Raw genomic sequence first — 23709 nt, 5'->3', positions numbered from 1 at the left:
ACATTTTTTAGAGTCCATGCCTCCCTTAAAATGAGTTGGTGCCTTCAAGGGAAGTTGAATTGAAAAAAGGCTTGCAGGAGGGGTGGCTGGCTACCTCCAAGCCGTTAAAAACTCAATTTCAAATTGAATGAGCCTCTTCTAATGTATCTGAGAACACCCCTTCTATGGTAAAGGGTGGGAGGGATAATATATTGAAGGCACTTGATTGAGTATGAAAGCTTAGTTGGGTGTCTATTTTGTATCGGTCTAAGTCCCTATTGGTCTTCTTTTTATAAATCCAATCAACTTGTAACTATACTATTAATGCTGAAAAAACAAATTAGCATATTTAAGACTCCAACTTAATGTAATTCATCCAAGGACAAATGTTTAAATTTCGGCACCTATTCAATTTAATATCTAGTAATTCTAGTGAATAATTGAAATCCAAAGCCTATTCATATTAAATAAAAAAAACAGGTTTTTTTTTTAACTGAAAGTAAGGAGCGACGTTACAACTTAAAAGGAACAGAAATTATTCCGTATATGAAAAGGGATGTCCCCTTCTCAACGCCTCGCTCTTTACGCTAAAGTTTTTTATTGTTTTAAAAAATAGAGTTCTGAGAAAGAGTCAAACTTTAGCGTAAAGAGCGTGGCGTTGAGGAGGGGACAGCCCCTTTGATATATGGAATAATTTCTGTTCCTTTTAAGTTTTAACGTCGCTCCTTACTTTCAGTTAAAAAAACTTGTTTTTCTTGTTTAATTTCTGAACGTTTTTGAATTAATGCAAGTTTTGATTTTGGATCACCGCAAATAAATAATTAAACTGAAACTTGCATATTAATTTTCCTTTTTTGGTTAAATGGCTTTCTCGAAAGTTGTTTAATTTTATTTATGAACTTTTTAATTAGTAATAAATATACGTAACTTACGAATTAACTTACGTAACGAACTTCTATATTCGTAAATTTTTATTGCGTATGTTAGGGGGGGGGGACGGGGTTCGCCCCCCTAGTTAATACCTAGTTCTTTACGCTAAAGTTCGAACTTTGTCCCAATTCTTTAAAAATGACCCCTTAATCACAAAGGCCAGGTCTATTTTTTTTTCTTTTTGCTGTTTTTATATAAAAAGTTTGTTTTATGTCTTGTTTTTTTTTGTATTTTTACCTTTTTGATTTTATTCTTTTAGAGGTCTCTTAGTTTCTAGTTTTTTGCATTTTTTGTTCTTTACGCTGTTCTTTGTTTGTTTGCACGGCCCTTCAATTCCATAAAAAAATGTCTAGAAAAATAAATAAAAAAAGAAAAAATGGCTAAGGACAGCCAAATGCTCACGTTATATTCTTAAACTTGGGATTTTATAGCATTATTTGGAACAACAAACTAACCGAGTATTTTGTTTATTATTGAATTTAGACTATTTTCTTTGGACCCGAAATCCCTTTAGTGAAATCTTAAAGGATTACGTACTTTCTATTCATCCTTGGCGTATGAAATTAGTCAAGGAAGATTAAAAAAATAAAAAAAAATGAAAAGGCTACAGATGGCAAAATACATAGCTTATAAGTTTGAATAGTGATTGTATGGCATTTTATTCTTATATAGCAAAGCCATCGTCTATTACCTTTCCCTTTACGTTCGTAATTTACTAAGCTTCTACATTTACGTTCTGTATAACAAGCTACGCTATTGTACGTCCTGGTTTGTAAAAGTAAGGCCAAAGCAAAATTTTGACATAAATTGGCTACATGATTTATCAATGTGTATTCTTTTTTGCCACACTTATTCCCAAATATTTTCCAGAGTTTTATCGAGATGTGATTCGAATTGAGAATTCGGACAACGCTCTCTTTTTAACTGAACTATCAACGAATCATAACCCAACATCTGTGGTTCTTCATAATGAAGACACTGATCATCTCCATCTGAGCTCTGAAAGATTTATATTGATTAAGCCGAACGAAGCTGTGGGTGTCAATGCTATATTTGGCCCTTTGAATGCCAGACAAACAATCTCAGGACGTTCTGTTATGCACGAAGTTTCCAATAATCATAATGACGTAACTGCACACTTAATTACAAGTGAAGTATCACGTGATAACCCTGTTGTGCGTGTACTTTTTCACACAGGGATATTGAGACGAAAAGTCCCTATTGTGTCGGACAATGCAGATCATGAAACCCATTTTTGTGTACAATTGGAGGCAAGGTCATCAGATAGTGGATTAAAACGGGTCGCCTCCTGTGAGCCAAACCAACATGAACAAACCTGTCTTGCAACACTGGTTATACCCACTGAGTGGTGGTTTGGAGTAATTCGGTGGAATAGAAAAGCTCACAAAGGCAAAAAACCTATAAAATCTGTGAAAAATACAGTTGAACTATTCTACTCTGTGTATGATGTTCATGGCAAGTCTTGTGCAACGATTAAAGGTGTTCCTTCCACACAGCTTATGCCCTCAACTTATGTTGGGAACGTGCTGCTGAAATCTGACCAGGAAAACGCTGTGGAAATTGTGAACGATAGCAATGTTAAAGTTATAACCCCAGACATCCCTTTATATCCTCAGACAAATCTGTATGCTACAGTTTTAGCGAATACAAGTGGTTTATACAGCGCAGCTTGGCCTATCACTTTGACTGTAAGGTAAGGAAGTTCTATTTTTGTGTCATATTTTAGTGACTATAAAATAAGTTCAAAATCAACATGGCTAATTCATAACAAAATTATTAAAAAGATTTCAAAAACAGAATTTTGAAAGAAGTAATATTACAACAGGGGCTGGTTGGTCTCCAATTACTTTAGACTAAAAAAAAGGACTAGAACTCTCAATTTCCAATCGAATAAGCATCCTCTGAAGTTTCTGCAACCATGAGGGGGAAGTTGAGGATGAGGATGGGGCAGCCCCCCTTCTATACGGAATAAATTCCGCTCATTTTGGGGTTTAATGTTACTTTACTTCCATAACAACAACTTAGACCAGAAATATTCCTGGAAATCAAGAGGGATCATCTATCAATGTCTACCTCCACCCCCCTTCCTTAGAACGAGTTCCGTATTTTTCTGAAGACTCAATGAGAATTATATTGTTTTGGCATTAAAACCCACCGTTTGAGGCATCTGCCCTCCTCCATGTCTACAAAACAATATGAGAACCCCCTACTGTAGAGGTTTCAAGCTCACATCTACAAATATTTGGAATTGTGTATTTTTGCCAAAGGAAGATCATGGATATGTGTGTTTTTTGTAGTTTTTATTATTTCCCCCATGGATTTTCTAATCGGACTAAGGATCCAAGAAGATCAGGAGACGGCTCATTAGAATAAAAATGAAGAGGTTAAATGCCCTTTTAATGTGACGAAACAGAAAGGGGCACAGCTAGCCCCCTTCCCATGCCTCTTTTTTCCCGAATGAAATTTTGAGATAGCCATTTGTATCATCATAATTGAAAGATCCAATAAATATGCCTCTGGGGATGACATAACCCCCCACAGCTCCTAATGAAAGGGCTAAAAGTTTTGCCATTTGTCTGTTGTTTACAGATGGTATTTGGTATTGGAAAAAATGCGGAGCTTTTTGTGGGGGAGGGATTTCCTGGGTGAGAATTTCCAGAGGAGAGGAAATTTTCTGGAAGTAATGTCCCTGAATTCATGTACAGTTTTCTATTTATTTGTCTTTCTTTCTCTTTGGATGAACAGTTTTACATTTGGAGAGGATGTTAGGGGGGAATTGCCTGGGGGAAATTTTGCCACCTCCACTTCTCGGCCTTAGTGCCAGTAATAATCTGAACGTAAGCTTTCATCGCCCAATGTGATCCCCCTCCCTCAAATCGTCTTTTATAAATATCTAGAGGTTCATCGCGTGATAGAAAATTTGGGTATGAAAGAACTGTTTTTGAGAATTTAAGTACACCCCCCCTACACAAAAATCTACCGGCCCTCCTCCATAATGATTAATGAAAAATTCTACACCACTGTTATAAAGCCTCACAATTTTATTCACAATTTTATCAAGCCTCAAACGAATAAACTTAGTTAACTGAAGCTTAAAATAAATGTTTATTTTAATCGTTTATTTGTAAGGACTACGTGCATCTTTAGGATCGAGTGCTCTACCGCGGGGTAATCCTGTCTCTGAACTCAACGGATGGTTCTTTGATAATTTTAAGTCAATTGCTTATCTCAGAATCTTCACTCGATGGGTTTATAGCATAATTTGGGCTAAAATTTCCGTTCTACGTCCCAAGATGGCGGAAAATACTACTCTACTATGATACAATCTTTTGTTGTTACTTAAACAGGTGAGTAGAACTTTCAATGTCCTTTCTAATAAACATCCCGAGTTATCCGGGAGAATATAAGAGGAATTTACCGCATGGAGGAAATGTGCATTTTCAGTTTAATATACATATACTGATATTTAGTAATCAAAATGCTAATATTATTTGATTTATTAAAGTTATAAAAGTAAAAAAAATTATATTTTTTTCAGTAAAGTGCAAATTATTTTCTGGCCTTGGGAAGGCATAGGGGTTTTGATCCCTACTCATCGTAATTTCTGCTCGTTTTGAGTTTGACTCGGTTATTTATTGTAATTTCTGTTCGTTTTGGGTTTCATTTATTTACCCATGCTGATTTGTGGTAGTTTCACGCTTGGTAGATTATTTGATTTTTTTGCTCATTTATGGTTTAATGGAGTTCTTTACTTTTCTTTGAAAAACTTATTTTGTGGAAAGTTTTTTTTAATTAATTAAAATAAACAGTCAAGTCAGAATTAAAATGAACAGGAATTACCACAAAGAGGAGAAAGGTTACCGCCCCCTGAACCTTCAAGGGCGTCATTTGTGGTCTATTAACGATGGTTTGTATTTGGAATAGTGTTTTTTTGTTTTTTTTTGTAATAACGTAAAAAAATAAGTATATCAGAAGGCTAATCGATGTTTATAAATAAGCTCTTCCCTCTCAAACCCTCTGAATGGCATAAGTGTCGTTGTGTTTTTTTTTGTGTTGATCGAACACATGTCTTTAAAGGACATGCGTTTTGATCATTGTTGTTTTGGTTTCTCAAAACATTCACAGAAAAAAAATATTGAAAATTACCTTGTTAATCAAAATTACTGGAAAGAACTTCTTTCTTGAGGGACAACATGTATCATGTCACATACGGACGCATATTTTTTAGACCTTTCGTTTATTCTGATTAAAAGGACTTAATGGCCCATTCACAGTGAGACTTTAGTAATACCAAGAATTAGCTAGTGATCAGTTCAGCCAGTCAGATTTTTCTAGAATTTTCTGATCACAGAATAATTCTATGAAAATTTTCTGATTAGCTAGATGTCGGTATCAGTAAGATAACCACTTGTGAACGTGGTACTTCATTTGGGGGGGGGGGATATCTGGGTTCACGTGCTGCGTTGACGGTGTACCAAGCTGTTATCGTTTCGGTTTCGGCCCTTAGAAAGAGGTATATAAAATTTGGTTTGCGATTGCTTTTTTATAAGCAAAAAATTGGCATAAAAAAGTTTTCGATGGCAAAATTTTTTTTTTTTTTTTTGTATTGATCTTCATATTTAGGGACTATCACCGCGAATTGTCATTAAAACCTTGAAGAATGCTGAAAAAAAAATGTAGGGTTGGTCAGATTGGCCCCAGAAAGGTTCCATTAATGACTTGGCTATTGCCATCAAATAGTTTTCAAAATAAACGAAGTAAAAAAGCAGTAAACATGCTTGTAGTAAACAAGCTTTCAAGTCTGATTTTCTTGCCCCCCCCCCCAACAAAAAAAAATATTTCTCGTTGTTTTCATCAGATAGAATGTCAATCTGAAGCTTGAGTTTGTATAACAGACTAATTTGGTAACATGACCAGTGCCTTTTTTCTGAAAGAGTTATAAACAACCTTCTTTTGTCGATAAATGTCATTGCTTATCAAAACTTGGCAATTAATTGACAATGTGGCGTGGTGCGTACTAAATTAAAGAGCATAGATAATCTTCGATGGGAGAAGAAAATCTGACATTACGACTTATGCTCAACTTGACGTAGAATTATGGGAAGATGTAATCGTGTTTTCTTTCTCAGCTTAATCAATGATAGTGAAACAAAAGTGGGCGCGACGCTTGTCATGTAAACAACGGAATGCGTCTTCTTAGAGGTTGTATGCGTTAAAGGTATACTAAGCTAACGATCTTGCATACCTTCCCCAACTTTGATTCTCGATACGGATATCTGTGTCGTGGTTGTTGAAAATGCTTTTAAAAGATAGAACCGCCTTTCTTGGGAAGTTGGAAAATTGGTGTGCTGTTTTTAAAACGTCGCGAAAACGAGACCGTATGATCTTTTGGAATCATTCAGAATCACCAAGAGATGGGATAAAGCCCGACAATTTTGTTTAGAATGGAGTTGCAGCCTAAATCAGGTCATAGAAAAGTGTTTTAAGTTCCTATCTTACCTTTTTTCCTACTTGTACAGTAAACAAAGAAAAAGAGTAAGGACAGGTAGATGTGTCTTCGCAGAATCTTCTACGCATTGCAAGTGCGGAAGAGGTTTAGCTAAGGATGCTAAAACATCTTTGTGATCCCTAATTTGAGCTACAGATCCACTGGTTGAAGCTTCATTCACGTAACATAAAATTCATTATCAGTTTTCGAGAATTCTTTGTTCTTCCTTTTCTAACAAAACAAATTTGACTTTTAAGGCAGTTGACCGTAAATATCAGTTTGATGAAATATTCCCAAGTCTTTCTTTTTTTTAATCAGCACAACAACACCGTTAATAGAAAGGAAAACATTTGAAACTTTTCTTTGTAGTTTTTAATTGAACATTCCTTTATTTGGCTACGTAAACGTCAACAGTACGGCAAGTCTTTATCCTCTGTATTGTACTGTTTGTTTTAGAATTAGAGCCGTGTCAATAAAGGAAGGTCTGAAGTCCATTATTCAAGCCACTTCAACTTCTCCTCTTGCTCAATAGCTCTAAACTTTTCATTGTTTGGATTAGCTCCAGTTTGGCTTTTCAGCTGGTAGAAGGAAAAATTATGGCTCAAGAGCCATATCCTCTATCAAGAGTCTTTATTCTCTGTATTGTACTGTTTGTTTTAGAATTAGAGCCGTGTCAATAAAGGAAGGTCTGAAGTCCATTATTCAAGCCACTTCAACTTCTCCTCTTGCTCAATAGCTCTAAACTTTTCATTGTTTGGATTAGCTCCAGTTTGGCTTTTCAGCTGGTAGAAGGAAAAATTATGGCTCAAGAGCCATATCCTCTATCAAGAGTCTTTATTCTCTGTATTGTACTGTTTGTTTTAGAATTAGAGCCGTGTCAATAAAGGAAGGTCTGAAGTCCATTATTCAAGCCACTTCAACTTCTCCTCTTGCTCAATAGCTCTAAACTTTTCATTGTTTGGATTAGCTCCAGTTTGGCTTTTCAGCTGGTAGAAGGAAAAATTATGGCTCAAGAGCTACTTTGATGTGAATTGAACGACTGTATGAACTTACAACGCATTGTGCGGGTCCTGCGACGTAAGCTTCGGCCATTTACGTTGCGGTTCTTCTCATTTTCCTGTTCTTAACCTATTCTGTTGAATATGTCGTCCCTGAAAAATATGGATCCCCTCCGAAACAAACTCCCGTTTATGTCTCTTCGCGTCTTTATTGGTTTATCAAACAGCTCCTGGCAACGAACTGTAAGTAAGGAGCGACCCGGCTCAATAGTAGCCGAAACTCTAAAAAACGGAATTTGGATACTAATAGATACATCAAAAGAATCAGATTTTTATCCTGATTTCAAATATATAAGTTTCATCAAGTTTAGACCCATCAAAAGTTACGCGCCTGAGAAAATTTGCCTGATTTTCAAAAAGGGGAGAAACATCCCCTAAGAGTCATAGAACCTTAATGAAAACCAAACCCATCAGATCAGCGTATCAGAGAACCCTACTGCAGAAGTTTCAAGCTCCTATCTACAAAAACGTGGAATTTTGTGTTTTTGCCAGAGGAAAGATCACGGATGCTTGTTTATTTGTTTTTTTTCCCAGGGGTGATCGTATCGACCCATTGGTCCTGGAATATCGCGGGAGGGCTCATTCGAACGGAAAATAAAAGTCATAGTGCCGTTTTTAAGTTACCAAAAAATGGAGGGCTATTAGGCCCCCTCCCACGCTCATTTTTTCCCAAAATCACCCAATCAAAATTTCGAGATAGCCATTTTGTTCAGCATGATCGAAAAATATAATAACTATGTTTTTGAGGATGATCTAATCCCCCACAGTCCCCAGGGGAAGGGCTGCAAGTTTTGAACTTTGCCCATATTTACATATAGTATTGGTTATTGGGAAGTATACATACATTTTCAGGGGGGAGTTTTTCTGGTAGTGGGTGGTAGGTGGGTCGGGGGTTACGTGGGAGGATCTTTATATGTAGGAAGTTTTTATGGGAAAGGACATTGCTATTAAGGGGGTGCCGGATTTCCAAGCATTATTTAAAAAACGATCAGAAATTAAATAAAAAAAAACATGTTTTTCAAATGAAATTAAAAAGCAGCATCAAAACTTAAAACGAACAGAAATTATTACGTATGTGATTGGGTTCGCCCCCTAGTCAATACCTCGCTCGTTACGCTAAAGTTTTTTTTGAGTACTTTCATAAGTTATTTATTCTAATTAATCAAAAAAAACTTTTTGCACAAAATAGATTTTTCAAAAAAGTAAAGAACTCCATTAAACCAAAAATGAACAAAAATAGAATCAAATAATCTACCAAGCATACAACTACCACAAATCAGTATTAATAAATAAATGGAACCCAAAACAAACAGGAATTAAAATAAGTCAAACTCAAAACGAGCAGAAATTAATCTGAGTAGGGTTCTAAACCCTATGCTTTCTGAAAGCCAGAATATAATTTGTACTTTACTGAAAAAAATTCAAATGAATTGACTGAAAAAATGTGCATTGTCAGTTTAATATACATAATGCTGATATTTATTCCTTAAAATCGTAAATAATTTTTGTTTTTTTAAAGTTATAAAAGTGAAAACATTTAAAAGAGTTTTTTCTTTTTTCAAAAGAAAAGTAAAAACATTTGAAAGGGCTATAGCCATTTCAATTTACAATCGAATAAGCCCTTTTTCAAGTTTCTACGACAACGCTTTCTATAAAAACCTTATATTTTTGAGGAGGCAACCTTAATATCTACTGTAAATGGCCTACCGCAGTCTTTTAAAGAGGTAATTGAGATAAAAAAAAATATGTATAAACAGAAATGTGGCTATAAATAGAGACACCGGAGACATTTCATTAAGCCCAATTTATAACAATTTAATACTAAAAGACTCAATTGATATTTGCACTAAGTCAAATATAAGAGAACCTATTTGCACAACTAATAAAAACAGAAATTGCAGACAAGCAAAAAGTATTGCGAGGCAAAACATTCTTGCTCAATCTCTTTGGTAAATATTGTCTTACATTCGTTTCGGCTTGGTCTTTCATTCAGTGTCTGTTCGTATCGTGTACAGTAAACTCCAAAAGGTTAGATTTATGTTGTGTTTTTTTCTTTTCTTCTTTTTTGTTAAGCACTGAGGACGACCTGGCGGAGGTTCTTGTCGAAATATTTGCTTGTTTTTCGTCTTCATGTTTTTGCCACTGGCTGACAAAATCCTCATTTTCTCACCCTTTTTTGGTTTTATTTTTCATTTATTATTTCCTTTTTCTCTTAGCTTCATATAAAAACCTTATATGCACCCAGGGCATAACTTGCAACCCTTGCCCTGAGGTTTTTTTTTTGGGGGGGGGGATTGTCACCCTCAAAGACCTAATTACCAGAACTATCAACTACATTGAACAAAATGGTTTTCTCAAAAATTTTGATTGGATGTGTTTGGAGAAAAGGTAGGCGTGAGAGGTGGGTTAGTTGCCCTCCAATCCCTTTCGAGTATTAAAAAGAGTACTAGCCCTTTGAATTTCCAATCAAATGAGCTCTATTTTAAGTTTCTACGACAAAGCTTTCAATAAGAACCTTATATACCTACAGGGCATAACTTATAACCCTTGCCCTGAAGACTCTGGGGGGAGTTTCCTGCTCAAAGATATAATTTCCAAAACTTTCAACTACATTGAACAAAATTGCTATCTTAAAATTTTGATTGTCTTGGGGGAAATGGTGGACGTGAAAGGGGTGTTAGTTGCCTTCCAATCACTTTCGACTATTAAAAAGGACACTAGCCATTTCAATTTCCAATCGAATGAGCCCATTTTGAAGTTTCTACGACAACGCTTTTTATGAAAACCAACTATGCCCCCAGGCATAACTTATAACCCTTGCCCTGAGGAGTGTGGGGGGGGGGGGGCTGTCATCCTCAAAGAGCTAATTTTCAGAACTTTCAACTACGTTGAACTAAATGTCTCAAAATTTTGATTGGAGGTGTTTAGGGAAAGGGTTGGCGTGAGAGGGGGGTTAGTTGCCCTCCAATCTCTTTTGACTATTAAAAAGAGCAATAGCCCTTTTAGTATGCAATCGAATGAGCCCTTTTTTAAGTTTCTACGACAACGCTTTCTATAAAAATCTTATATGCCCCCAGGACATAACTAACAACCTTTGCCATGAGGGTTGTTGGGAGTGTCCTCCTCAAAAACATATTTTCTATCTGGAAATCAACTACGCTGCACAAAATGGCTATCTCAAAATTTTGATTGGATGTGTTTGGGGAAGTGATGGGCGGGGAAGGGGTGTTAGTTGCCTACCAATCCCTTTCGATTAACAAAAAGGGTACAAGCCAGTCCAATTTCCAATCGAATGAGCCCTTTTCGAAGTTTCTATGACAACTCATTCGATACGAAGTGCCCTGGTCTAAAGGAAAAAAAAATACATTGTGCCAACATCGTTCTTTACTTAGGCAGCGCGATTGCGCTGCCTAGTTTGTTATGTAAGTTAATTTGTAAGTTACGTATATTTATTACTAATAAAAACGTTGGTAAATAAAATTGAACAGCTTTCGAACCAAAAAAAGAGTAAAATTAATATGCACACTTCGTTTTAATTATTCATGTACATTGAGCCAAAATCAAAATTTGCGTTAATTCAAAAACGTTCAGAAATTAAATAAAAAAACAAGTTTTTCTTAAACTGAAAGTAAGGAGCGACATTAAAACTTAAAACGAATAGCCTCTTTCATATAGGGAATAATTTCTGTTCGTTTTAAGTTTTAATGTCGCTCCTTACTTTCAGTTATAAAAACTTGTTTTTTTTATTTAATATCTTAGAAGTTCAAGCAGTAATGCACGCTTTCATGCAATGTTTTTGGTACTTAAAAAAAAAAGCTCGTTATTGTTCTAATTAAACGACCCTTGTATTCCAGGAGACTTTATTAAAGAATTAGGACAACATTCAAACTTTACCATAAAGAGTGAGGCGTTGAGGAGGGGGCAATCCCCTCATATACATAATAATTTCCATTCGTTTTAAGTTTTAATGTTGCTCCTTACTTTGAGTTGCAAAAATGTTTTTTTTTATTTAATTTCTGATTGTTTTTTTTTAAATAAGGCCGGGAAATCTGGCTGAACCTCTACGGAAAAATTGACCCATGGAAAATCCTCTGTTCAATTCAATCCTGGGGAATTTTACCCCGGAAAATTACTCTTAACATCTTCACACGTAAAATTGAGTCGGTAAAGAGAAAGTAAGACAAATAAAAAGAATTTCATATAGGAATTCTGGAAAATTTCCCCAGTGTAAAATTTCTCCTGAAATGTTCACCCCAGAGAAACTTCCCTCTCCTTGGAACATTCTCCCGGTGGAGAATCCCTCAGCAGAAAAATCATCCCCCCCCCCGAAATATGTATGCACACTTTCTAATATCAAACACTGTACATACACGATGAGCAAATTTTTTAACTTAGACATTTCCCAGGGGCTGTGGGGGGTCATGTTACCTCAAACGGCATAGCTGTTGGACCTTTCGACTATGCTGAACAAAATAGTTATTTAAAAATTTTGATCGGACGATTTTGGGGAAAAAGGGGCGTGGGAGGGGGGCTTGTTGCCAATCTTTTTGATCACATAAAAGGGCACTAGGACCTTTAATATTCGTTCAAATGGGCCCCCTTTTGAAGTTCTAGGACCATTGGTCCGATACGATCACCCCCGGGAAAAAAAAATAAACTCGTATCTCTGATCTTTCTTCTGTAAAAAAAAACAAAATTCCATATATTTGCAGATATGAGCTTGAAACCTCTAGCCTACATTATGGTTCACTGCTAGTGTGATTTTCATTAAGTTTTTGACTTTTAGGGGGTATTTTCCAATTTTCCAAAATCAGTCAAGTTTTCTCAGGCTCGTAGGCTTTCATGGGTAAAACCAAACTTAATGAATTTTACATATTTGGAATCAGCATAATAAGCTGACTTTTGATATAGCCTATCTATCGATATCAAAATTCCATTTTTTAGAGTTTTGGTTACTATTAAGCCGCGTTAGTAGAGTGCTAAGTTATACTTTGCCAACTTTATGTTCCTTCCTGTGTTATTTGGGGCCTTTACGTTCCTTGGCACCTTTAGAAAACCCATGTCTGAGGCACTACAGTATCACATGCACATTGCAAAAAAAGTTGGCAAGGTATAATGTGGTCTAACATGTTTTGAGAGTATGGTCGTAATTATATAACTCAAGCAGACTGTTTTTTTTTGTTATTGATAAGAATTGCACAAGAATGTCCCGTTTGAAGTAGACATTTTTTTTTAAAGCTGGCACGGTATTAAGTGGTCCAACATGTTTTGTGAGTATTGTCGAAATTATATAACTCAACCGGACCGGTTTTTGAGACAATACTCATTTTTAGGAGCCAATCAGAGCCATCGGAGGTTACTCCATATACGATAACTCGAGTGGTGATTGGTTAAAAATAAAAGGACTGGTTTTTTATTCGTCCTTGAAACTCTGTATAAAATGACCATGCCATACGATTTAATTTTCATTATGATTTGATATATACTAAATGATAAACCAAATATTATTTATATTGGAACAATTGATCCGTCAATTTTCAGCATGAGTACAGCTTACTGAATTTCTTAATTTATTTCCAAATAAAAATCATTTTTACCAGTAAATTCAAATTCAGGGGCATAGGCCCCCCTCCCCTCCAACAATACAAATCCTAAAATATAATGAATATACTCCCTAGAAAACACAAAGTACGCTCTTTTTTCCACTATGTAAATAAAAACCAATCCCACACCGCTCTGTATACGAGCTTAATTCTGTAGTTTTAGATATTTCCTACAAAAATGCCAGTTTCCTCATTCATTCTAATTAAAATGCGTTTTCTTTAACTGTTTAAATGGAAGCCTCTGTGTTACAAAGGAAGGGACAGTTTTGGGAAACAAATTTTGCAAGCTCCTGTTATCATAAATTAACGACATATGCTTATGAATTAGCAAAAAGGATGTTCCTTGACTAAGAGAGAAATTGTATTCTGGCCTAATTAAACGAAATATATTCTATTTTCAATTGTATTCCATGATTAAGAGGGTTTTACGGTGTGAAAAAACAAACTATTTCCTCGCATGGACTGTAAGAGGGAGGGAGGGGGGAATTAATTTTGTAGACTAATTTTTTGAAATTTTCCTTCTCTCCAAACTCAAATTTTTCAAAACTCTACATTAAAAGCTTTTTAAATATTTCTAAAGCACTAATACATATAGTGATACAGCATCAGACTCAACTTGAGAGGATAAATTATGTTATGGCAAGATTTTTTTGAAATTCCCCTTCCCCCCAAACTCAAAATTTTCCAAAATTTTACTTTAGAAGCTTTTTAAATATTTCTAATGTGCTAAGACATAGAGCGCTACAACATCAGAATCAACTTTAGAGGATAAATTATGTTATGTGAAGATGTTTTTGAAATCCCCCTTCCCCCCACACTCAAAATTTTTCAAAATTTTACTTTAGAAGCTTTTTAAAAATATTTCTAAAGCGCTAAGACATATAGTATTACAAAACATCAGAATCAACTGTAGAAGGCAATTTATCTGTAAAAGAGGAGTTATTATTTCCTTACTAAATTTTTCTTCTTTTTTAAAGAGGAGGAAGATTCCTACAATTACTCTCCCCCCGAAAAGAGACCAAGATGGGGTGATATCACATCGATGCAAGCTGCAAGACCATCCATCATCAGATATGCTAGCTCTATTACAAGTTCTCTGGACCAGCCGGGGGCCTCTCAAGCCAGTGTCAGCTCTGCACAAACCTCTATGCAACCTGGTAGAAAATTCAAGAGGGAGTGGATTGATTCTCATAATGCATCAGCCTCACCTAGTCAAAATTGAGAGGACACCCCCCTTCATGCTTTGCCAGGGGCTTCAGATGTACAAGTGCAGTCTCAATTTGGAAATGTAGGTATTTTTACCTCTACCTTATACATGATTATTTACTTAAAAAATGCTAGGAGGAATTGAGTTTTGTGGGCTGGGGGGAAAAAAATGTGTGTATGTGTGTGTGTTATTAACAAAATAGAAAATGTATGTATTTTTTACCTAATGTACTTTACGTTATTGCTATTACAAATAGTAGATTTTTAAAACGAGTAGATTTTTAGGAAAATGAATCTGATCGCTATTTTTTATGGATGACTAGATTTGTAGGAAAAAAAGTCATTTTTTTTTAATGAGCTATTAAGACAATTATTGAGTTTTTTTTCTATTATTTTTTTTTATAATTATTGACAATTATTGAATTATTGAGATTTTTTTTTACCGTATTTTATTGCTATTAGTTAAATGTTGCGATGTTTGTGCGTGAACGTGTGTGCGCATACGAGTGTGTGTGAGTGTGTGCGCATGTGTGTGTGCGTGTGTGTGTGTGTGCGTGTACGCGTGTGTGTGAACCTGTGTGCGCATACGTGTGTGTGTGTGTGAGTGTTTGCGTGTGTGTGTGCGTGTACGTGTGTGCGCATATGTGTGTGTGTGTGTGTGTGTGTGTATGTGTGTGTGTGAGTGTGTGCGCATGTGTGTGTGTGTATGTGTGTGTTATTAACACAATTTGTAATTTATTATGCATTTGTTTTGTAAATAATGATATAAGCAAAAATTCGTAATTTATTGTGAATTTGTTTGATAAATAAGAATCCAATTAAGAAAAAAATTGTTTGATAAATCCGACTAGGAAAAAAAATAGTGTGCTATAATCATGATAACTTTCCTAAAAAAAACAAAAAAAATTGTTTGATAAATCCAACTAAGAAATAAATAGTGTGCTTTAATTGTGATAAAAGTTTCCTCAAAGAAAAAAAAATTGTTTGATAAATCCAACTAAGAAAAAAAAACTATTTTTTTAACAAATTTTTTTTGGACTTCGAAATTATTCAACTTTTTTTTATATATCTAAATCATATCAGAAAAATAGAATGGCACTTATAAATTATATTTTTAAACATATTCTTGTGCATACCCTTACTCCTATTGATGAGGACTGATGGTTCTAATTCAATGTTTTTTTCATGAAAGCAAACTATTATTTTTTTCAACTAAATTTTTTTTGGACTTCGAAATTATTCATTTTTTTTAATCTCTAAATCATATTAGAAAAATATAATGACACTTTTGATTTAAATTTTAAAATATATTCTTGTGCATACCCATACTCCTGTTGATGAGGACTGATGGTTCTAATTCAATATTTTTTTCATGAAAACAAACTATTTTTTTAACAATTTTTTTTTGCACTTCTAAATTATTCAACTTTTTTTTTTAAATCTCTAAATCATATCAGAAAAATAGAATGACACTCTTGATTTAAATTTTTAAATATATTCTTGTGCATACCCATACTCCTATTGATGATGACTGATGGTTCTAATTCAATATTTTTTAAATGAAAGCAAACTATATTTTTTTAACTAAATTTTTTTTTGACTTCGAAATTATTCAACTTTTTTTTACATCTCTAAATCATATCAGAAAAATAGAATGGTTCTTTTGATTTAAATTTTAAAATATATTCTTGTGAACACCCATACTCCTATTGATGAGAACTAATGGTTCTAATTCAATATTTTTTTCATGAAAGCAAACTTTTTTTTAAACTAAATTTTTTTGGACTTCGAAATTATTCAACTTTTTTTTACATCTCCAAATCATATCTGAAAAATAGAATGACCCTTTTGATTTAAATTTTAAAATATATTCTGGTGCATACCCATACTCCTAATGATGAGGACTGATGGTTATAATTCAATATTTTTTTCATAAAAAAAAACTATTTTTGAAAAAAAATTTTTTTTGGGACTTCAAAATTATTCAACTTTTTTTTACATCTCTAAATCATATCAGAAAAATAGAATTAAACTCTTGATTTAAATTTTCAAATATATTCTTGTGCATACATATACTCCTAATGATGAGGACTGACGGTTCTAATTCAATATTTTTTTCATAAAAAGCAAACTATTTTTTTTGGACTTCGAAATTATTCAACTTTATTTATTTTTTTATTTTTTTTTGTACGTATCTTAAAATGACAAAATATACTTACGGCTCTAACAATTGTACTCTATGCTTGTTCAGAGACACGATGCGGCTTTCCTACTGTTACTCTATGGCCGGTTATCGACACTACCTAGTTTATTGCATGTATTAAATCAGTATTTTTTACACAGTTGAATAATAAACACATAACTAATATCTCTAAACGCTGAAGTTGAAGCATTTTAAGAAAGTGTGCTCACATGATAGTGTTATTTTAGCATTGAATGTTGACAAGGAGAAGCATTTAAACTATGAAATAAGTACAAATGGTAGCACTAGGGGAAACGTATGCGTGCACATGTCATGACAGTAAGGAATTGAATTTCTTTGGAGTACCAAAAAAATTCAACTCATTTGATGGTGGATATGCGAGATTGAGATCTCAGGAGATGATTGCACTCAAAGAGAATGCCAACATAAAAATAATCGTTGATAAAGAGGGGCATCTTCTTGCTAGTGCTTGTGGTAACATGTTACCCAGTATTAAACCATATCGTCAGCTTTCGGGTATTAGCAATCAACGGAAGGTCAAAAAAAGAAATGCCTTTTCTTCTACTAATATCATAAACCATATCTTGTCTACGTGCCGAAACTGTTACCTGTGTAAAAATAGTGTGATAATAGACAGGGAAATTGCTAGAAAAATAAAAAGGGCATTGGCAGAAAATATCACTAAGGAATATAAAGATGAATCGATGAAAAACAAAGTACCAGCAAACGTTACTGCCATTGATCAAACGGTCAATGAACCAAATAATACCAAAGACGAAAAGCATATTGAGCCTGTTGATGACACACCATAAAAATTGTGTATGAGTCAAAATGGAATAATGAATATTCTACTGATTACGAACTAGGAGAAGACAATAGCTACAATATCAAGATAGAACATGGTGAAATATTTTATGGAACATATTCAAAATGTCCAAAGTTGTTCATTGATATTAATAATGTATATTTTTGTATTAATATTCTACATGGCATTATTTCATTAAAAATATATTATGCATTACATTGTTATGTTTTCATTATTTTTAGAGTAAGCTAGCATATCAAACGTTTAAAATGTATATTAAAACATCGGAGATGTAAGAAAATGAATTTGCATACATCTGTTGTCTGACACATGGGATAACATTTACAAAATCTTGGTATCAGAATGAATAAATTATTTATCAACATCCGTTGTTGGATATGTCATTATAAAAAAATTGTAAGTAATTAAGGAACAAATTCTTTCTTGAATTCACCTCTTGGATACACAACACAGAAATTTAATCAAGGAAATTATGAAAAAAAATTGTAAGTAAGTAACAAATTCTTTCTTGAAGTCACCTCTTGGATACACAATGCAGAAATTTAATTTAAGAAATTATGAAAAAATTGTAAGTAAGTAATAAATTCTTTCTTGAATACACCTGCTGGATTAACGAAAAAGACATTTCATTCAAGGAATTGTGATAAAATTCCAAGTATGTAACAAACTCTTTATCGTTTTCACTTCTTGGATACACGATGCAGAAATTTCATTCAAGAAATTATGAAAAAATTCTCAGTAAGTAAAAATCTCTTTCTTGAAGTCCCCTCTTGGATACACAATACGGAAATTTCATTCAAGAAAATATGAAAATATTTGAAAGTAAGTAACACACTCTTTCTTGAAGTCACCTTTTGAATGCACAATACAGATACTTCATTCAAGAAATTATGAACAAATCGCAAGTAAGTAACAAACTCTTTCTTGAATTCACCATTTGGATGCACAATACAGAAATTTAATTCAAGAAATTAGGAAAAAAATGTAACTAAGTAAGTAACAAACTCTATGCTTTTTCAGCATCAATTGTCGGATATGTTGAATAAAATAAGCAAAGTCGACATAGCTTTATTTCATTTTTTAAGGTTAATTTAGACGAGGTTACGTGCGCGCACGTAACCTCGTCTAAATTAACCTTAAAAAATGAAATAAAGCTATGTCGACTTTGCTTATTTTATTCAACATATCCGACAATTGATTCTGAAAAAGCATAGAGTTTGTTACTTACTTACTTACATTTTTTTTCCTAATTTCCTGAATTAAATTTCTGTATTGTGCATCCAAATGGCGAGTTCAAGAAAGAGTTTGTTACTTACTTGCGATTTTTTCATAATTTCTTAAATGAAGTTTCTGCATTATGTATCCAAGAGGTGACTTCAAAAAGGAGTTTGTTACCTACTTTCGAATTTTTCATTTTTTCTTTAATGAAATTTCCGTATTGTGTATCCAAGAGGGCACTTCAAGAAAGAGATTGTCACTTACTTAGAATGTTTTCTAATTTCTCGAATTAAATTTCTGCATCGTGTATCTAAGACGTGAAAACAATAAAGAGTTTGTTACTTACTTAGAATTGTGTCATAATTTCTTGAATGAAATGTCTTTTTTGTTTATCCAGGAGGCGAATTCAAGAAAGAATTTGCTACTTACTTACAATGTTTTGATAATTTCTTAAATGAAATTTCTGCATTGTGTATCCAAGAGGTGACTTCAAGAAAGACTTTGTTACTTACTTACAATTTTTTTTTCATAATTTCCTTGATTAAATTTCTGTATTGTATATCCAAGAGGTGAATTCAAGAAAGAGTTTGTTACTTACTTACTTACAATTTTTTCATAATGACATATCCAACAACGGATTTTGATAAATAATTTATTCATTCTGATACCATGATTTGGTCAATATTATCCCATGTGTCTGATAATAGATGTAAGCAAATTCCTTTTTTTACATCTCCGATGTTTTAATATATATTTTAAACGCTTGATATGCAAGCTTACTCTAAAAATAATGAAAACATAACAATGTAATGCATAATATATTTTTAATGAAATAATGCCATGTAGAATATTAATACAAAAATATATATTATTAATATCAATGAACAACTTTCTACATTTTGAATCTGTTCCATAAAATAGTTCACCATGTTCTCTCTTGGTATTGTAGCTATTGTCTTCTCTTAGTTCGTAATCAGTAGAATAATCATTATTCCATTTTGACTCATACACAATTTTTATGGTGTGTCATCAACAGGCTCAATATGCTTTTCGTCTTTGGTATTATGTGGTTCATTGACCGTTTGATCAATGGCAGTAACGTTTGCTGGTACTTTGTTTTTCATCGATTCATCTTTATATTCCTTAGTGATATTTTCTGCCAATGCCCTTTTTATTTTTCTAGCAATTTTACTGTCTATTATCACACTATTTTTACACAGGTAACAGTTTCGGCACGTAGACAAGATATGGTTTATGATATTAGTAGAAGAGTAGGCCTTTCTTTTTTTGACCTTCCGTTGAATGCTAATACCCGAAAGCTGACGATATGGTTTAACACAGGGTAACATGTTACCACAAGCACTAGAAAGAAGATACCCCTCTTTCAACGATTATTTTTATGTTGGCATTCTCTTTGAGTGCAATCATCTCCGGAGATCTCAATCTTGCATATCTACCATCATAAGAGTTAAATTTTTTGGTAATCCAAAGAAATTTAATTCTTTACTGGCATAACAATGCAGACATACGTTTCCGATAGTGCTGACGCTTGTACTTATTTCATAGTTTAAATACTTCTCTTTGTCAGCATTCAATGCTATAATAACACTGTCATGTGAACACACTTTTTTTCAATTCTTCATCTTTACTTTTTAGAGATATTAGTTATGTGTTTATCGTACCACTGCGTAATAAATACTGATTTAATACATGCAATAAACTAGGTAGTGTTGATAACCGGCCATAGAGTAACAGTGGGAAAGCCGCATCGTGTCTCTGAACAAGCATAGAGTACAATTGTTAGAGTCGTAAGCATATTTTGTCATTTTAAGATACATACAAAAAAATAAATAAAAAAAATAAATAAAGTTGAATAATTTCGAAGTCCAAAAAAAAAATAGTTTGTTTTTTATGAAAAAAATATTGAATTAGAACCATCACTTCTCATCAATAGGAGTATGGGTATGCACAAGAATATATTTAAAAATTTAAATCAAGAATGTCATTCTATTTTTCTGATATGATTTAGAGATGTAAAAAAAAAGTTGAATAATTTCGAAGTCAAAAAAAAAATTTATACAAAAATAGTTTGTTTTCATGAAAATAATATTGAATTAGAGTCACCAGTTCTCATAAAAAGGAGTATGGGTATGCACAAGAATATATTTTAAAATTTAAATCAAAATTGACGTTCTATTTTTCTGATATGATTTAGAGATGTAAAAAAAGTTGAATAATTTCGAAGTCCAAACAAAAATTGTTAAAAAAATAGTCAGTTTTCATGAAAAAAATATTGAATTAGAACCATAAGTCCTCATCAATGGGAGTATGGGTATGCACAACAATATATTTTAAAATTTAAATCAAAATTGTCATTCCATTTTTCTGATATGATTTAGAGATGTAAAAAAAATAAAGTTGAATAATTCATAAGTAAAAAAAAATTTTTTGCTTTCATTAAAAATATATTGAATTAGAAACATCAGTTCTCATCAATAGGAGTATGGGTATGCACAAGAATATATTTAAAAATTTAAATCAAAAGTACCATTCTATTTTTCTGATATGATTTAGAGATTTAAAAAAAAGTTTAATAATTTCTAATTCCAAAAAAAAATTAGTTAAAAAAAATATTTTGCTTTCATGAAAAAAATATTGAATTAGAACCATCAGTCATCATCAATAGGAGTATGGGTATGCACAAGAATATATTTGAAAATTTAAATCAAGAGTCATTCTATTTTTCTGATATGATTTAGAGATTTAAAAAAAAAGTTGAATAATTTCGAAGTCAAAACAAAAATTGTTAATAAAATAGTTTGTTTTCATAAAAAAAAAATATTGAATTAGAACCATCAGTCCTCATCAATAGGAGTATGTGTATGCACAAGAATATATTTTAAAATTTAAATCAAAAGTGTCATTATATTTTTCTGATATGATTTAGAGATGTAAAAAAAAGTTGAATAATTTTGAAGTCCAAAAAAAAAAATTTAGTTAAAAAAAAAATAGTTTGCTTTCATGAAAAAAATATTTAAATAGAACCATCAGTCCTCATCAATAGGAGTATGGGTATGCACAAGAATATATTTTAAAATTTAAATCAAAAGTGCCATTCTATTTTTCTGATTTGATTTAGAGATGTAAAAAAAAGGTTGAATAATTTCGAAGTCCAAATAAAAATTTGTTAAAAAAATAGTTTTTTTTTCTTAGTTGGATTTATCAAACAATTTTTTTTTCTTTGAGGAAAGTTTTATCATAATTATAGCACACTATTTTTTTTCTTAGTTGGATTTATCAAACAATTGTTTTTTTTAGGAAAGTTTTATCATAATTATAGCACACTATTTTTTTTCCTAGTCAGATTTATCAAACTTTTTTTCTTAATTGGATTCTTATTTATCAAACAAATGCATAATAAATTACGAATTTTTGCTTATAGCATTATTTACAAAACAAATGCATAATAAATTACAAATTTTTTTAATAACACACACACACACACACATGCGCACACACTCACACACACACAAACACACATATGCGCACACACGTACACGCACACACACACACACGTATGCGCACACGCGTACACGCACACACACACACACTCACACACACATGCTCACACACACACACACACGTATGCGCACACACGTTCACGCACACACATCGCAACGTTTGACTAATAGCAATAAAATATGGTAAAAAAATCTCAATAATTCAATAATTGTCTTAATAGCTCATTAAAAAAAATTGACTCTTTTTTTCCTACAAATCTAGTCATCCATAAAAAATAGCGATCAGATTCATTTTCCTAAAAATCTACTCGTTTTAAAAATCTACTTTTTGTAATAGCAATAACGTAAAGTACATTAGGTATAAAATATATACATTTCCTAATTTGTTAATAACACACACACACACACCCATTTTTCTCCCAACCCACAAAACTCAATTCCTCCTAGCATTTTTTAAGTAAATAATCATGTATAAGGTAAAGGTAAAAATACCTACATTTCCAAATTGAGACTGCACTTGTACATCTGAAGCCCCTGGCAAAGCATGAAGGGGGGTATCCTATCGATCTTGACTAGATGAGGCTGATGCATTATGAGAATCTATCCACTCCCTCTTGAATTTTCTGCCAGGTTGCATAGAGGTTTGTGCAGAGCTGACACTGGCTTGAGAGGCCCCCGGGTGGTCCAGAGAACTTGTAATAGAGCTAGCATATCTGATGATGGATGGGTCTTGCAGCTTGTATCGATGTGATATCACCCCATCTTGGTCTCTTTTCGGGGGTAGAGTAATTGTAGGAATCTTCCTCCTCCTTAAAAAAGAAGAAAAATTTAGTAAGGAAATAATAACTGCTCTTTTACAGATATTTGCCCTCTAAAGTTTATTCTGATGTTTTGTAGCACTCTATGTCTTAGCGCTTTAGAAATATTTTTAAAAAGCGTCTAAAGTAAAATTTTGGAAAATTTTGAGTTTGGGGGTAAGGGGGATTTCAAAAACATCTTGCCATAACATAATTTATCCTCTAAAGTTGATTTTGATGTTGTAGCGCTCTATGTCTTAGCGCTTTAGAAATATTTAAAAAGCTTCTAAAGTAAAATTTTGGAAAATTTTGAGTTTGGGGGTAAGGGGGATTTCAAAAATATCTTGCCATAACATAATTTATCCTCTAAAGTTGATTCTGATGTTGTAGCGCTCTATGTCTTAGCGCTTTAGAAATATTTAAAAAGCTTCTAAAGAAAATTTTGGAAAATTTTGAGTTTGGGGAGAAGGAAGATTTCAAAAATTAGTTTGCAAAAAGAACTCCCCCCTCCCTCCTCCCTTACATTCCATGCGATGAAATATTTTGTTTTTCACACCGTAAAACCCCTCTTAATCATGAAATACAATTGAAAATAAAATATATTTGGTTTAATTAGGCTAAAATACAATTTGTCTCTTTGTCAAGGAACAGCCTTGTTGCTAATCCATAAACATATGTCGTTAATTTATGATAACAGGAGCGTGCGAAATTTGATCCCACAACTGTCCCCTCCTTTGTAACACAGAAGCCTCCATTTAAACAGATAAAGAAAACGCATTTTAATTAGAATGAATGAGGAAACTGGCATTTTTTGTAGGAAATAACTAAAACTAGAGAATTAAGCTCGTATACAGAGCAG

At 33.0% G+C, this 23709-nt stretch overlaps 1 protein-coding gene across 2 annotated transcripts in view; it reads left to right on the top strand.

Moving 5' to 3' along the window:
- Positions 1-23709, top strand: part of dtn (transmembrane protein 132C dtn) — a 258507-nt gene that overhangs the window by 9957 nt on the left and 224841 nt on the right. For both annotated transcript variants that reach the window (XM_089103044.1, XM_089103045.1), the window contains exon 3: positions 1780-2623. In XM_089103044.1, the coding sequence (XP_088959170.1) occupies positions 1780-2623 (844 nt within the window). The remainder of the gene's footprint in view (positions 1-1779; positions 2624-23709) is intronic.

This window comes from Artemia sp. Qi Xiang Cuo, chromosome 17, assembly GCF_049724085.1.
Source record: "Artemia sp. Qi Xiang Cuo chromosome 17, ASM4972408v1, whole genome shotgun sequence".
NCBI lineage: Eukaryota > Metazoa > Arthropoda > Branchiopoda > Anostraca > Artemiidae > Artemia > Artemia sp. Qi Xiang Cuo.
Note: the sequence above shows the minus strand (reverse complement) of the source record. Positions and strands in the feature narration are given on the sequence as shown.